At 40.8% G+C, this 15289-nt stretch overlaps 1 protein-coding gene across 4 annotated transcripts in view; it reads left to right on the top strand.

Moving 5' to 3' along the window:
- The first annotated feature begins 6704 nt into the window (after positions 1-6704).
- Positions 6705-15289, top strand: part of SYNJ2BP (synaptojanin 2 binding protein) — a 51818-nt gene continuing 43233 nt past the window's right edge. For all 4 annotated transcript variants that reach the window (XR_013825363.1, XR_013825364.1, XR_013825365.1 and 1 more), the window contains exon 1: positions 6705-6872. Coding sequence is in view for 1 of the 4 variants with exons in the window: in XM_079908340.1 (XP_079764466.1) it covers positions 6809-6872 (64 nt within the window). In the remaining 3 variants the exon portion in view is untranslated. The remainder of the gene's footprint in view (positions 6873-15289) is intronic.

Genomic DNA, 15289 nt, shown 5'->3' on the forward strand with positions numbered 1-15289 from the left:
ATGATATTGTAAGTCAATTATACTTCAATTAAAAATAAATAGTAGAAGCTGGGGAAAATAAAAGAATTATTCTGAATATTTTTATTTGAATTGGGCAAATCCAGTTACCCAGGAAGAGGAAAGACTAAAGGAGGTATAGGGGATTAGGAATTCTATTTTCATCATGATAATTTAAGATGCCTGGTGACTGAGGAGCCTCAACATCAGTCCTCTACTGTCTACTTCCAGAGTTCTTTAATGTGAAAGAAATAAACTTCCTTAGCCTATCGCATATAGAATTAAGTGTATATCTCTGTACTGGTGGGGTTTTTTTCATGATCTGTTTGTAGCCTATTTTTTGTGTCATCACCTACCAACCCATTCTGCTTTTTCGCTCATAGATTATGTTCTATTTTCTTTTCCCCAAATGCTCATTATCGTGAGCCAGCCAGGAGGTCTATTCCCATGGCAGGTTGACCCCGGCCAGGGGCAACCCCTTCCCAAGCTCCCAGCAGCTGCTGGAGCTCATTTTGCTCCAGGGAACTGGGAGGGACTCTCCCTGACAGGCGCCAGCCGCCCCACAGCACAAGGCTGTTTGGAGCAGACAAACATCCAGAGCTACGGTCCACATTTGGTGTCACTTGGGGTAAGTCGCTCCCCCTTGTTCAGGCCGGGATTTCTCTCCACTCCATTTGGGCTGCTTCCCTTGCAGGAAGTGAGCCACTTTAGGTCTGTTCACTTTTGAGAGCTGGGCCACTCTGTTTGTAGGCCTCAATCTGTGAGTGGAAGTGGAATTTTAGACTACACCTCCTCTGATTTTCTGTCTGTGTGACTGTAGCTTATTTGTTGTTTGTGTGTGTCATCTTGGGGTGAGCCACTCTGGTTTGTGCTTTTGTTTGTGGGACCATGTTTGTTATTTGTTATGTTGTACGTGTGTGAATCAGTACTTCTATTGGCTAGTTGAGACGTCTTTGGTGAATAATGTAGCTCACAAGTGATGACACCAGGTATCCTTCCCTATTGCATTGGGTTTCACCTGTGTTGGAACATTGGTTGGGATTTTCCCTTTGCAGTGGGTGGGAATCTCCTTTTTGGTGCTAGGGAACTGTGATCCTGAGAGACCATTTTGCATTGCATTTGTTTGTTTGATATTTAATAACACCTGCCATGATAATCAGAGCTCTATTCCATCTTATAGAGCTTACACCCCTAGGGTGTAAGAAAGAAGATTTTTTTACCACTGTGTGGCCACTATGTTCTTTAGACTCTGGAGGAAATTTGGTTAAGATGAAACCCTTTTGAAATTCCAAAACTTGTTCTTTTTGCATATGTAGTTAGAGAAAGCTGGTTTGATGAAATACTTTTTTTTCAGAATTCTGACCCTGAGAAAATAAAAATATTTCTAGGAGAAAGCTTGGAGTTAACTAAGTAAATTTAACTTATTCCAACTGTTTTTTGGTGTTATTTTCCTTTTTGGTTTTGCATTTGCCAGATCAATTGCCACGACATATGCAGCCATGATTCCCTATCTTTCCATTTGCATGTTGTTTGTTGTTAAAAAGAGGGATCTTTGCTTGAAAAAGTTGAGGAAATTGTTGAACTTCACCCTTTTGTTTTTGTCCTGCAGGAATTAGATTTTGCTCCTTGTGTGTATGTTTGCATTTGTCTTGTGTGTAATTGTGCTGGCTATGGGAAACTCAAATTTGTTTCCTGAATGCAGCCCCTTGAGATGCATTCTCCAGAACTGGACCACTTTCAGTTATATTACAGCTAAGTTAACTTGTAAGTGAGCTCTATTTTTTTTTTTTTTTTTTTTTTTTTTTGCAGTACGCGGGCCTCTCACTGTTGTGGCCTCTCCCGTCGCGGAGCACAGGCTCCAGACGCGCAGGCTCAGCAGCCATGGCTCACGGGCCCAGCTGTTCCGTGGCATGTGGGATCTTCCCGGACCGGGGCACGAACCCGTGTCCCCTGCATCGGCAGGCGGACTCTCAACCACTGCGCCACCAGGGAAGCCCCCTAAGTGAGCTCTATTTAATTGACTCAAAAGTAAGTGCTTACAAATGAAATACTTTTTAATATTTAGAAAGTCGGCCAAAATGAATTTCAGGTCCTCATGACCTGGGAAATGTTCAGTACTGAATTGATATCTGGCACTGAAGCTAGCTTAAGCTTGTTAAGTATAATACTTCTGTTGTACCTAGGTTATTTAGAGATCAAATAAGACCTTATATCTGTTGCAAATTTGTCAGCAAGAAAAATAACTTGATATAATGAAACCTTAAGTCTATCTAAAATAGCCTCTCCAAACTGGTAACTTGAAACTGAACTAAGTTAAATGGCAAGAATTCATTGACCATCTAGATCATTTCAAATAGGATAAAATATTGGAACACTGGTTGCTGGGCAAATCTAAGTTTACCTACCTTTGCCTTCTTAGGAGAGGAAAACCAAAGCATAAGTTTCCAATCAGAAAATGCTGGTATGACAAACAGTTCACAATTACTTGCCTCTTAGTTTTCACTAAAAATTAAGGTACTTAAGAGTTGAGGATTCTAATCTAAATATGTAATTAAAGCTACTAAAATATTTTTAAGAACATTTCAGTTTACAGTAGGAAAGTAGGATATATGTTTTGAGTAAAAAAGGACTTTTATGCATGGTCAGGCTGAGATTAGATTAAATTTAGGTAAATGGATTTTGTTATCAATATTAAAAGTAAGCTGGTGCGAGACTAGATTTGGTTCCTCTCTGCTAAGAGAACAAGTTTACCTAGAATGCTGCTTTTGATAACAGGTTATATAAACTTCCTTCCTTTAAGTGATCTGTATTTGCTTTTAAGTTCTCTTCTCACTGTGGATAAGAAACAAGTATTGTCTTACAGTGACTGATGATCTTATTTGACCAAGTGTTTTGAAACTTTTTGGCAAACTTCCCAAATATCAAATTTTAATTAAAGTTCTTTTGACCTCCAGCTAACTTTGGGATTTGTTAGGGGGCCCCTAAGGCATCTCAAGGAGGAATATTTAACTAGTATTATTTGGTACATTGAATTACATGGGAAGCATTGTCAAAGGAGTAATAAGCCTTCCTTTATTATACTGTACAGATAAATGTTACTACTATAGATATTCTAGAAATTATATAAAGTTTCTGAAATGTAGATATGTCCTGGTATAATCTATCAGCCATAACTCTGGTCATATCATAGCAAATTGATTCAGTTTTGTCAACACATTGTGATCAGATTTTTAACCTTGCCTTTTTAAGTCTTTAATAGACAGTTAAGCTGATGCTTTGCAAAAGTGCTTCATCTTCAAGAAGATTCATAGGGAGGACTTTTTTGATAAGTGCAGGTCTCTAATAAAGTTCAGATTATACCACTGAACTGGGTAAGAAATTTAAAATTCTAATGGAAGACCTGATGGCTTCATAAAAAGATAACAAAAGGATTGGTTACGGAGTAAACTGGTATATATGGTTATAATGGTTATGCGTTTTGTCTGGAATATTACTGATTTTGATCTGTGTTCTCTAGATATAGGGAAGCCCTTCCCCTCAAGTTACTCGTGACTTAAAGCAATTTGGTAAATTATACTTCTATGAGTCTGGCTTTGTGGCAACAAGTCTCCCCCAGAATGCCAGGTCCATACTGGTTTTCAGGCTTATTCTCCTGAATTCCCCAGGGAATGAGATCTTTCTTATACAAGACTTGGATCCAGGACTTGGAACTTGGGATTATTTCCAACTCGGTATCCATGCCCCAAATCAAGGTAGGACTGTGTCCCATTTTAGCAGGAAGTAGCTAGAGTGGTCATCACCCCATTCCCTGAAAGACTTGGGGAAGGATGAAACAGAATTGGAGGTTGAAACCAAGTCCCCCTAAAACTGAGTTCCTCTGCCAAGTTCATGATTAACCACTCTATCCAAAACATACCTACATGTTCTCCTCAAGATTGAGGAATATCAAAGAAAAGGGGGGAATTGTAATAGAGTAGGGCGTGCAGCCATTGGCAGGTGGCAGTTACCAGGCAACCATTACTGCAAGACCACTAGCATGGTGGTTAGGGGGCCCATTAGGCCAACCCTCGGGTGTGGTGGTCACCAGGCAGAGAGTTAGGTAAGAGGCGGATCCTGGCCTTCTCCCCCTGGGCCCTACAGCTCACCTGGCCTCAGGCTGGCAGGTGAGCTGGGAGGCCCAGGGAACAGGCAGGGGGCTGTGTCCTGCAGGGCTCCATAGGCCTCACCAAGGTCATCCGCTGGCCGGTCCCAGGCCTTGAGGTGGTGATGAACCTCTCCCCCATCCCCACCTCTGCAACCTAATGGCAGTGGCAGTCTGCATGGGTTGCGGTCCATTGGACCTGGCTCCCTACCCCCCATTTAGGCAGCCTGAGGCACCTGAGGACCAATTGGGTCCTGGGCACCTGGCTCGCTCAGTGATGATGGCTGGGCAGGGACTGGGGACCTGGCCCTGAGGGCACTGCCAGCTGAGATCTGCCTATTTAGCTGGGCCTGGGTACTGGCGGGAGGACCCAGACTGGGTGCTAGACGAACGCTCCTGGGCAGGGAAACTGGCCCCCGCAGGGATCCCCTCCTCTTAGCTAGGACCTGGACCTCGGAGGGTGAAAGGTGAAAGTTATGCCTTGGGACCTTGCCCTTTCTTGTCAGAACAGAGAATAACATTTGTTTGGTGGAGATTTACAGGAACACCATCACTTGACCATGACCTGACCTCAAGAACAAAGGATCTGACACCAAGAAGTTTGCAACAACTAACCACGCCCCTCCCTCACCTTTCCTATAAAGGGGTTTGGGTTTTTTAAGGCATGATCCACCCGTCTCCTTGCATGGCCCTGCAATAAACCATTCTCTGCTCCAAGCTCCGACATTTTGGTATTGTTTGGCCTCACTGTGCGTCATCAGGCACATGCACTTGTGTTCATTAACACCGTGATTACCCTGATTCCATAGCTTTTCTCAATTGTTTTCTCTTAGTGGAAACTCCTATTTCCTCTGTTATCTGCCTTCCTACATATTAAAGTTTCCTCATTCTTAAAAACTATACTTACATTAAGGTATAAAGACAATTTACATGCCTTATCTGTCACTCCACTTATTACCAGCACTTCCTAAACTTATTTGGTGACCTTTTTTCTTTTACTGCTCTTTGTGTTTCTTTTGAAACTGAGGGCTCAGGTGAAAAGGGCAATCTTCCCAGGTACAGATTAGTGACTCCCCTACCCCCACATAGTCTACAAGAAACTTTTATTTTTCTTCAACATTTCTTCATTAATAAGTTTCCTGATTTTCTTTTCCTATTTCTATCTGATGTCTTCTCTCTTGGCATTCCAATATCACCTACTTACTTTTTTTTTCACTTATCATACTTTGTTTTTCACTTTATTCACTCATTCAATTAACACGTGTTAGGAGGGCTGGAAGTTGAGGATGGCATGAATCTGAGTTTGAAGTTGAGAAGTCATTTTTAAAATTTTCATCTCATTTACTCATTTCAAAAACATTTTTAAAGATCTATTATCATGCCCTTTTTAAGATGGGGAAACACAGTTGGGAGATATTAGGTTACCCGATCAAAGCCAGACAACTGGAAGATGGAGCTGAAACTTGAGATCAGGTCTTCTAACATCACCTCCTGTGTTCTTTCCACTATTGCATATTAACTTCTCTCAGGATTGGCAAATAAGAGGCCTTCCTGCTGAATCTGCCTCTTTCTTGTTTTGTTTGATAAACACAGTAGCTTCTGGTTTGAGAAATCACCTGGAGTCAGACCACAGGGATTGATGGAAGATTGAAAAGTTCAATTCCAATTAAGCCATTCCAATTCAGATTAAATAATCAAACCAGAAGCTACTGTGTTTACCAGTCTTACTGCAGGGACTTTAAAAAAAAAAAAAACATTGAATTTTCCCTGTTTTCCCTGTTACCAAAAGGAAGAGACCTTTACCCCTCTCCCCTTTCATAGAGAATTTTCTTGAACAAATTTGTAATTATAAATCCTTCCTATGTCTCTTTTATATGTATATAAGTCTTTTTAAAAGCTAAACAAGCCTCTTACCAGGTACAACTCAGTAAAGTTTTTCTTAAGGTCCTGGGAGCCAACTCTTTGAAATCTAAACATCCAGGAAGATAGTGCCCCATATCCTCGCACCATAGAAGTTAGCCTAGGCTCGTTGCTCCAAGCTAAAAGTACCTTCTTGTCACAGAAATAGAAAAGTTTTCTTTTTCCCTTCGATAATGGCAATTAACGAACACAAATGGCTACCCCAAGCGTGACCTACCAAAGAAGGTATAGCAACCGGTGTGGTTACGTAGTACTCTTACATGAGAACATGCACGTAATGGATTGTATCTGCTTGTCTATAAAAAAGGGTGAGATTCTTTCTTTGCAAACGCATTAGCAATTGCCTGTGACACCCATCCCAGTCTGGTTCAGGGCTTACTGAATAATATAATTTTTTTTCTACATTCAGTAAGATTTTCTGAGATGGCAGGAGATCTTAGTTTTCATTTTTCCTTGACAATATCAATTCATTTATGTTTCTTACCTTCCCTATCCCTACCCAGGATAGAAATGCGCTCCCTACTCACCTCACAGTTTGTTTTGACCACCAGGTGAGATAACGCCTCAGAACGGCAGCCAGAACCACGACTCCCAGCATTCCTGGCGCTCGCCGCTCTCCTTGCTTCCTCTTCCGGTTCAGGGGCTACTGAAACCGAAAGTGCGATGCTGTGGCCACCGCCGGGGTGATTTTCACCTTCGCCTGCGCGAGCCCTCGCTGACCCAGGTTGGGAAGCCAGACAAGAGTAAAATATGAACGGAAGAGTAGATTGCTTGGTTACTGAGGAGGAGATCAATCTCACTAGAGGACCCTCAGGTATGTGCAGAAATGATCATCGCTGGGAGTAGGGTACTTGAGGCTGTAATTGCAGAGTGGACACCTCTTCTGCAGAGCCAGATTCTTTTGGCCTTGGAGAAGGCAGGCCCCAACCGAGATATTTGCTGCAACGCTTGTGAGCACATAGAAGGCTATATTGGCATCCAGCGTTAGCCTGAGACGGATCTGAGGGATCCACCTCATTTTGCAGTCGGGTTACCACATATATTTATAGTCAGGAAGTTTCTTTCTGCTAACGGTACTAGAAAATCCTGGGGGAAAGCCTGCTTTTTAGCCAGCACCCATGAACACCACACCCTTCCTTCCGTTTGCCTGCTCTATCCCTGTTTCTATGAGAGACAGTTTAGTAAAAATGGGAGCATAAACGGTGTGTACTGTAAATGCATAGCCGTTTTCTTGGTGCTAGTATCCCTCCCTCCCTCCTTTCATTTCTGGGAAATTCATTTAGACGGTCAACTGGAATGTTAAACCAGAAAGAAACCTTAGAGATCTGCTACAGATGTTCCCAAAGCTGGTTTCGCCTCAAAATTATCCAAGGTTTTTTGGTTTTTCTTTTTTTTTTTTTTAAAAAAAGGTTAATTCCCACCTCTGTGAATTTGGATTCAATACAGATGTTTCTTTGGTCCTTTTCATCCCTTCCTTCCTTCCCACAAGCCCGTCATGTGATTCCGATACTACCAAATCCTCACTTTCACCTACAGTGCTTTTATCTCCTGATGCATTTCACTCCACTAGGCTCTTAATAGTACTACATGCTGCCCACTTTGGCTTTTGTTGCCTTTCCTTTACAGCTGTCTAGTGTATCAATTAAGAGCTTTAGCTTTGGGCTTATGTAGGTCCAAAAATGGTATCTAACCTCTTACTAGTTCTTTGATATTTATTAACTAACTTTACTGATGTAAGACTTAATTTCTCATATGTAAAATGTGCATGATAATAGAGTACGCTTCCTCTGGTTATGAGAATGAAATCAGTTAATCTATGTAAAATATTTAGAACATTGTGTGCTAAGCACTGTGTGTTCACTACTATTGTTGTTTTTATTGTTAGTAGATAAATGGTTAGGTTAACACAGTAAATACTGCTAAATACTGTTATTTCAAGAGTCTCCAACAACTCATCAAGTACCATGAACTCTATCGGAAATAATTTTTTAAGTCTTTCACTCCTTTCTGTTTCCATCGTCACTACTTAGACCAGTCCATCTTTTCCCATCTGGAATTTTGCAGTAGCTTGACCACCACTCATAGATTATTTTTCATAAAATATGGCTTTCTTTTTTTTTTTTTTTTTTTTTTTTTAACGCGGGCCTCTCACTGTTGTGGCCTCTCCCGTTGCGGAGCACAGGCTCCGGACGCGCAGCCTCAGCGGCCATGGCTCACGGGCCCAGCCGCTCCGCGGCATGTGGGATCTTACCAGACCGGGGCACAAACCCGTGTCCCCTGCATCGGCAGGCGGACTCTCAACCACTGCGCCACCAGGGAAGCCCAAATACGGCTTTCTGAATCATCCATGCTTTGTCTTCTTTCTTGTTATAAAAAAATTGGAAATCAGCTTTACTTATGAGAGTGTAATTTATTACTAATCTGCATGGTTTAATGTCATGCTTCATACGATCTCCTAAACTTTTGTCAAAGGCTCATTCAGTGTGCCCAAGTCTCTTAGGTACATTTTTCTTATTTTATGTAAATTTCTCCTTCTCTCCCTGTTAATGGTTATTGACTTGAGGCTAACATGGAAAATTATTGTTAAACCAAAATCTGTTTTTCTGTACTTTTCATCCATTGGTACTTGTTCTTCTCCTAGGGCCAACTGAAACAATGGTAGTTCATTTTCTGATTGCCCTGCAAGTATTTAAAGGCATCTGGTTGTTCTCCTGTTTTGTCTCTTCTACAGCCTAAATATCCCTAGTTGTTACATTAGCTCTCTTGTGATGTGATTTGAAGTTTGATTCTTGTCTCTTGCTTAAGAACTTAATGTATTTTGACATGGTCCTTTTGCTGCAGTATCCACAGTATTTTCAGGATCTCCTGACTGGAGCAGAGCAGAACTCTGATATTCTCTTGCATATTCCAGTCACTAAATATTTTAAAAGTTTAGTGTAATATCACTTCACCTTTTTTGGTATTTACATAACAGTGTTGATTAATGTTCAGCTCACTATTCACTGAAATTTCTGATCCTATTGATCTTGCAGACCTGAAGTTCCTAGTGTTACCATTTTTCTGCATTATTAGAATTAGGACAAACGTTAAAGGACTGATTAAGAATACTTGTATATGCTAATGTGTCTCACCTCAGAGTTGTTTCATTTCTGTTTTGTATGTGCATTTATTCAAAAATGAATGAATTTATTCACCTAGTGACTTTTAATTTTTTCTAAGCATTTTCATGTTTTACTCATATAAGTTGATAAACTTAAAAGTTTAGATGAGTAGAGCCACAAACTTGGATAAAAACAGTCATTTGAAGTTTGATTGGTTCATTTAACAAGGTTCCAAGTTTCTGTTTATCACCTCCCAAAGCTAGTTACCTGGTATGTGGTATTCCTAAGAAGTCTCACAGTCTAACTCGGCTTTTCCTCACTGTGCCATCATGAAGATGCATAGGGAAGAAGTCAGTTATCACCACTAGAAGCTTCCAGTAATTTTGGTAGTCCCATAGTGTTCTTTCTTTCTATAGAAGAAATATGAAAAGCCTATAGTTCCAAGTATGCATCTCTGTTTGTAGTCAGCATTGTCACTCTTTGTTTCAGTACAGCGTCCTTTGTAGGGACCTGATAGTTTAATCAGGTAACTTCAAGGATGTACATACTTTTGCCTTTTTGTGTCAGTGTTCTGTCAGGGGCAAGAGTCTTGGGTAATTCCAGTGTTTAGGCCCATTTTGCAAGGCAAATGAACCTATTCTGTCTGATCTTGCTTACTGCAAGGGAAATAAAATCTTGGGGAAGTTATGACTATGAAGTGAGTATCTGGTGAGGCAAAAGAAAGCTTGGTACATAGCTTGACATATATCCTATGCCTACTTCCTCAGCCATGTAAGGAGAGGCTTAGGCTGGACGACTTTGTAAGTTTCTTCCACTTCCAAGAGTTCATGATTCTTTGGCCATGTGTTGTTTTATGGTTCCTGCCATTTTGAACCAGCAGTAGGTGGTCTGAAGAATCAATCACAATCTCAAATGAAATGCCCTCAAGGGTTTGAAGAGTTTACTTTTTATCCTTTATGGAACACTCTTCTTTCTATGGGCATCCAGCTTGATTATAGTCTCGAAGCCTCCCACTTTTATCAAATTGAGAGTTTTTAATGTTGGAAAGACTCAGTTACTCTAAGAAGTATGACAAGAATCTAATTTAGCTTTTTTTCACTGTAACAGGTACATATTGGCCATAAAGACAACCCTACTTCATGTTGGATATTAGGATTCCTTGTTCAGGACTGAGTTATCAGTGAGTTTCGGCAAGTTGCTCCCGATTACCACCTTTAAAGAGGGAACAGAATCTCTATTTTTCTACTTTCTTTAAAGGAGTTGCAGAGGGTAATGGGTTGGTACAATGTTTTAATAATGAATAATTAAGGAAGTATTCTCTTTCTGGCAGTGTGCTAGTTACTTTTTATATATATATAAATTTTTTTTCTTCACAACCACCGTGAATGGTGATTAATCCACATTATTAATTGAGGAAATTGTCTCTCAGAGAGGTTAAGGATTTGCCCAAGTTCTAAAGCCAGTAAGTTTCAAAAGCCAGGAATTTAACCCAGATCTGTTGATTATAGTGTTCCATATACTACCTCCCACTATAGTAGCTATGTCTAAGGAGTTGGCTCCCAGCCTTTCTCCTGACCTTTATTTTGTTATATCATGCCTTATTTCCAGAATGATTTGAGGCATCCTATGACTAACACAATCCGCAGTGGAAAGTTTTTATAGTTTTCTATTGACAGAGCTGACAGCGTATCAAGGTGAGAACCTAAAAACAAAAACCTCATAAAGTCCAAGCATCTAAGCCTCTACAGACCTGCCGTGTGCTTTGTGTTTAACCCCGAGACTGGTGCTAACAGTTTTCTGACCCTTCATATGCCAAATAGAGCTGAGAATAAAGTGCTGTATCCTTGCCCTATTTTCTCTTTTTATTTTTTGGTTTTTTTTTTTTTTTTTTTTTGCGGTACACGGGCCTCTCAGTGCTGTGGCATCTCCCGTTGAGGAGCACAGGCTCCAGACGCAGGCTCAGTGGCCATGGCTCACGGGCCCAGCCGCTCCGTGGCATGTGGGATCTTCCCGGACCGGGTCACGAACCCGTGTCCCCTGCATTGGCAGGCGGACTGTCAACCACTGCGCCACCAGGGAAGCCCCCTATTTTCTCTTTTGATTATGTGACGTCTAGCCCTCATTGAATTTATGTTCCGATGGAGATATGACATTCACATGTAAAAAGTTAAATCTCAGTGCAGAGGTGCAGATGGTTAAGGACTGTGATGAGCATGAATGTAATAGGAGGACAAAGGAAGTGTGTAGAGAGGTATGTTAATCTAACCCTGTGCTAGAAAAGGTGAAAGAATGGAGGCATTGGTGGGGGCCAGACTGATCAATTACAAGAAGGTGGAACTTATGTTGCTCTTATAGACAAGCTTTAGGCTAGTGCCACAACCAGGGATGGCTTAAGGAGAAATAGAGAAAAGAAAATAAGTAAGCGTATTCTGAGATGAGTGAATAAACCAGCCTGGATAGAAGGAAGGGTTCATTTAGGAGAGTTAAGGGAGAAGAGGTTGCTAAGATAGGTAGAGACTGGATCATGAAAAGTTCTCAATGCTGGTGTGAAAACTTAACCTTTCTCTAAGATTCCATCTTGATTCCTTCCCCTTCCTATTCATTGATTCCTATTCATTCATTGATTAAGATTCAATTCAAGAGTCACCTCCTCCAGGAAGCCTTCTTCACCCAGGCTAGATGCCCCCTTATTATGAATCTCAGACACCATTTATTGTCTGTCATGTATTGCCAAACTAAGCACTTTGTCTCATCTACTCCCAGCAAGGAATAAATGGTTATTATCCCATTTTGCAAAGGAGAAAACCTTGACTCTCATCACACAACTCTTTAAGTGGCAGAGTTAAGAATTGGATCCAGTGCAGACCTACTAGAGAATGGACTTGAGGACACGGGGAGGGGGAAGGGTAAGCTGGGACAAAGTGAGAGAGTGGCATGGACATATATACACTACCAAGTGTAAAATAGATAGCTAGTGGGAAGCAGCTGCATAGCACAGGGAGATCAGCTCGGTGCTTTGTGACCACCTAGAGGGGTGGGATAGAGAGGGTGGGAGGGAGGGAGATGCAAGAGGGAAGAGATGTGGGGATATATGTATATGTATAGCTGATTCACTTTTATAAAGCAGAAATTAACACACCACTGTAAAGCAATTATACGCCAATAAAGATGTTAAAAAAAAAAAAAAGAATTGGATCCAGGTCTATGTGACTTAAAAATCCAGGCTCTGAACGATCCTAGAAAGATCACAGAGTCCTGTGGGAACACAGAGAGAAAAAAATAGCGTTATTTCTATATTTGCTTCCTTACTTGTGTCTCCTCTTCCCTCTACTTCAGTCTGAGCTCTTCTGATTAAAAGGATATATATATTTCATCTCTTGTTTTCCTAATGCCTTGCCTGGTACATGACACAAAGTGGTCAGTAAATGTTCTTGAAAGGACTAGGCAAATTGATGAATATCAGAAAAGTATAATAGGATGTTGTTCTATAAAGATAACCAGTAACATGGTCTATTTCAGCTTTCAAAAAGTCATAAACAAGGTTCTCCACTAAATACAATTTGAGAAAGAAGAATCAGTTTGGTCCTAATGTGATATAACGGTAGGAAACTGACTAACATTCCAGAAACAAGGAGATGGAATAAGTGCAAAAACACAGAGACTGAGAAAAGTATATGATACAAAGAATGTGTCTCTAAAGATTGCTTCAAGGATCAATCTTACTGAGAATTTTTTCAAGATAGAAGTAGAAAGGCAAGCTGATAGATGCTCAACTATAGAAACATTTTGTAAAGCCATGTGACTAGGCAACAAAGTAGCCAATGATTGTATTTGAGTAAATGCACAATTATTTATTGAGGAAAACTATCTATACTTGATTGATTGAATCAGAACAAACTTGGTTTCAGGAGGCTCAGAAATAAAAGGAAGCTGTTTTTAAAAATATTCATTTAGTGTTTACTATGTACACTATGATTAGGAATCATTGATACTAGGATAAAGAATAAGAAACGATCCCTATTTTTAAGAATTTTGCAGTTCAGTAGGAGGATAATTATGGTAGGCATGTGCTAACTATCCTCAAGAGGTAGAATATCCAGAGACTTATGGACCTTCATAAGATACGTTCCCAGTAGAGTCAGACTCAGTGGAACATTTCAGACAGAAGACCAAAGGAAATACTCAGTGCCTTTAGGAAGTGTCTTAGAAACGAATTAGATAATGTCCTTCTCCCCTTGTACAAAACTATGGTGTTTTCATGCCTGTTGCTATGCACAGCTTACCATATATTGGGCAAGAAGCAGCAGAATAAGAGAAAATTGATAAGAGGGCAACAGATAGGGTATAAATTGTAATATCAGGCAAAAATTAAGAGATCGAAACATTTTGAAAGCAAGGGAGCAAGTAGAGACATGATCTAGTAGAGACCGGATATACAAATTCAGTGCTTGCAAAAGGGCTTATCCTGGAGTGAGAGAATAAGGATGCTGTCGACTGAAGAAAATGCACAATCTAAATGTTGAGAAAATATGCACAATCTAAATGTTTTATTTGACATTCTTTCTGAGGACTTCAAGCCCAGAAGACAGCCTCTCAGATACCTCTGAGGGACTGCTCCCAAGAGGTAAGGGAGGAGCCAGAATATATAGGGGTTTTGAGACAAAGGCCAGGTAGTCAGAACATCAAAAGATTACCGTTAATGATAGAAAACCAGATATCCCAAGTTAGGGAATTTAGGGCTTTTCTATGTATGGAAAGATGCAAGTCTGGGCTCATTGAAAGCGTTCCTTTGATACACACCTTAGCTATCTAGGGCCAGTATCCTGTTCTTTCCCATCCTGAGTCCCCTCAGGCTGCACCATTGGGCGTGTCTGCAGTGGCTCAGGGCTTGGCGGTGGGTCAGCCCCTTTGTCTCCATCCTGAGTTCCCTCAGGGCTCATTGTCAGGAGCAGCTGTAATTTGATGGCTTGATGGTTACAACATCCTTTGTTTACCAAAATGGCAGGCAACACTTTTCACACGCAGTCCCTCCCCTTGGTCATAAATTCCCAACGTTTGGGAGACATTTCATGACTGATTTTTGTCCCACAGTGCTAGGAAGGCTCATTCCTAGATCAGGCAAAGATTCTGTTGATATGCTACTCAAGGTGCCAATTTCTGGATTAGGCCCTGTTGATAATTTAAAATTCTCTGGATCCGCCGTCTTACTAGTTTATTATGATCCAGGAAATGTTTTCCCTTGTTGCTTCTTCCCATACCTAGAGTTGCACTATTACAATTATTCTGTATAGAGTTATATAGGTTTAACTCTCAAGACATCACTAATTTTGTTGGGGGCCTGGGGTAATGCAGGAGACAACAATCTTATAAAATAGACAGGATATAAGTAATACGGCTAGTAACATTAACAAAGTCATACTGCAGCAGAGAGACAAAAAGCACAAATAATTTGGAAACAGAGAACAAATTAAAACGATAATTAGTATAACTAGTTGTAATCTGGTTGCAATAAACCATCAAGTCCACAGGAGAGCCAGCTGGAAAAGCCAAATTCTGGAGGGATCAGGAATAGGTAGATCAAATGCCTACCTAGATATTTGAAAGAGAAACTTAAGAGCAATAAAAAGAGGCCCAGATGTATGTCCTGGCATGTACTGCCTGAAACATCTTTGGTCTGTATTGACTGAAAAAAAAAAAAAATGCACAACCTAAAAGTCGAGAGTTAAGTTTTATTTAGCAGACAAAATTGGACTTAAGCCTGGGACGCAGCCTCTCAGATAGCTCTGAGAGTCTGCTCTGAAGGGGTAAGGGAGGAGCCAGGACACATAGGAGTTCTTGCAACAAAGACCAGGTAGTCAGAACATCAAAAGGTTACTGTTAAGTAAAGAAAACCAGACATCTCAAGTTAAGGAATTTAGTGCTTTTCTGTGTATGGGAAGATGCAAAAGTCTGGGCTCATTGAAATCATTCCTTTGACATGCACCTCAGCTATCTGGGGCCAGTATCCTGGGCTTTCTCACCCGGAGTCTCCTCAGGGTACATCACTGGAGGTGGCTGTGGTGGCTGACTGCTTGATGGCAGGCGTGCTGCTTCCATCCTGAGTTTCCTCAGGGCTCACTGTCACGGGCAG

Source organism: Stenella coeruleoalba (assembly GCF_951394435.1).
Source record: "Stenella coeruleoalba genome assembly, chromosome: 2".
Classification (NCBI taxonomy): domain Eukaryota; kingdom Metazoa; phylum Chordata; class Mammalia; order Artiodactyla; family Delphinidae; genus Stenella; species Stenella coeruleoalba.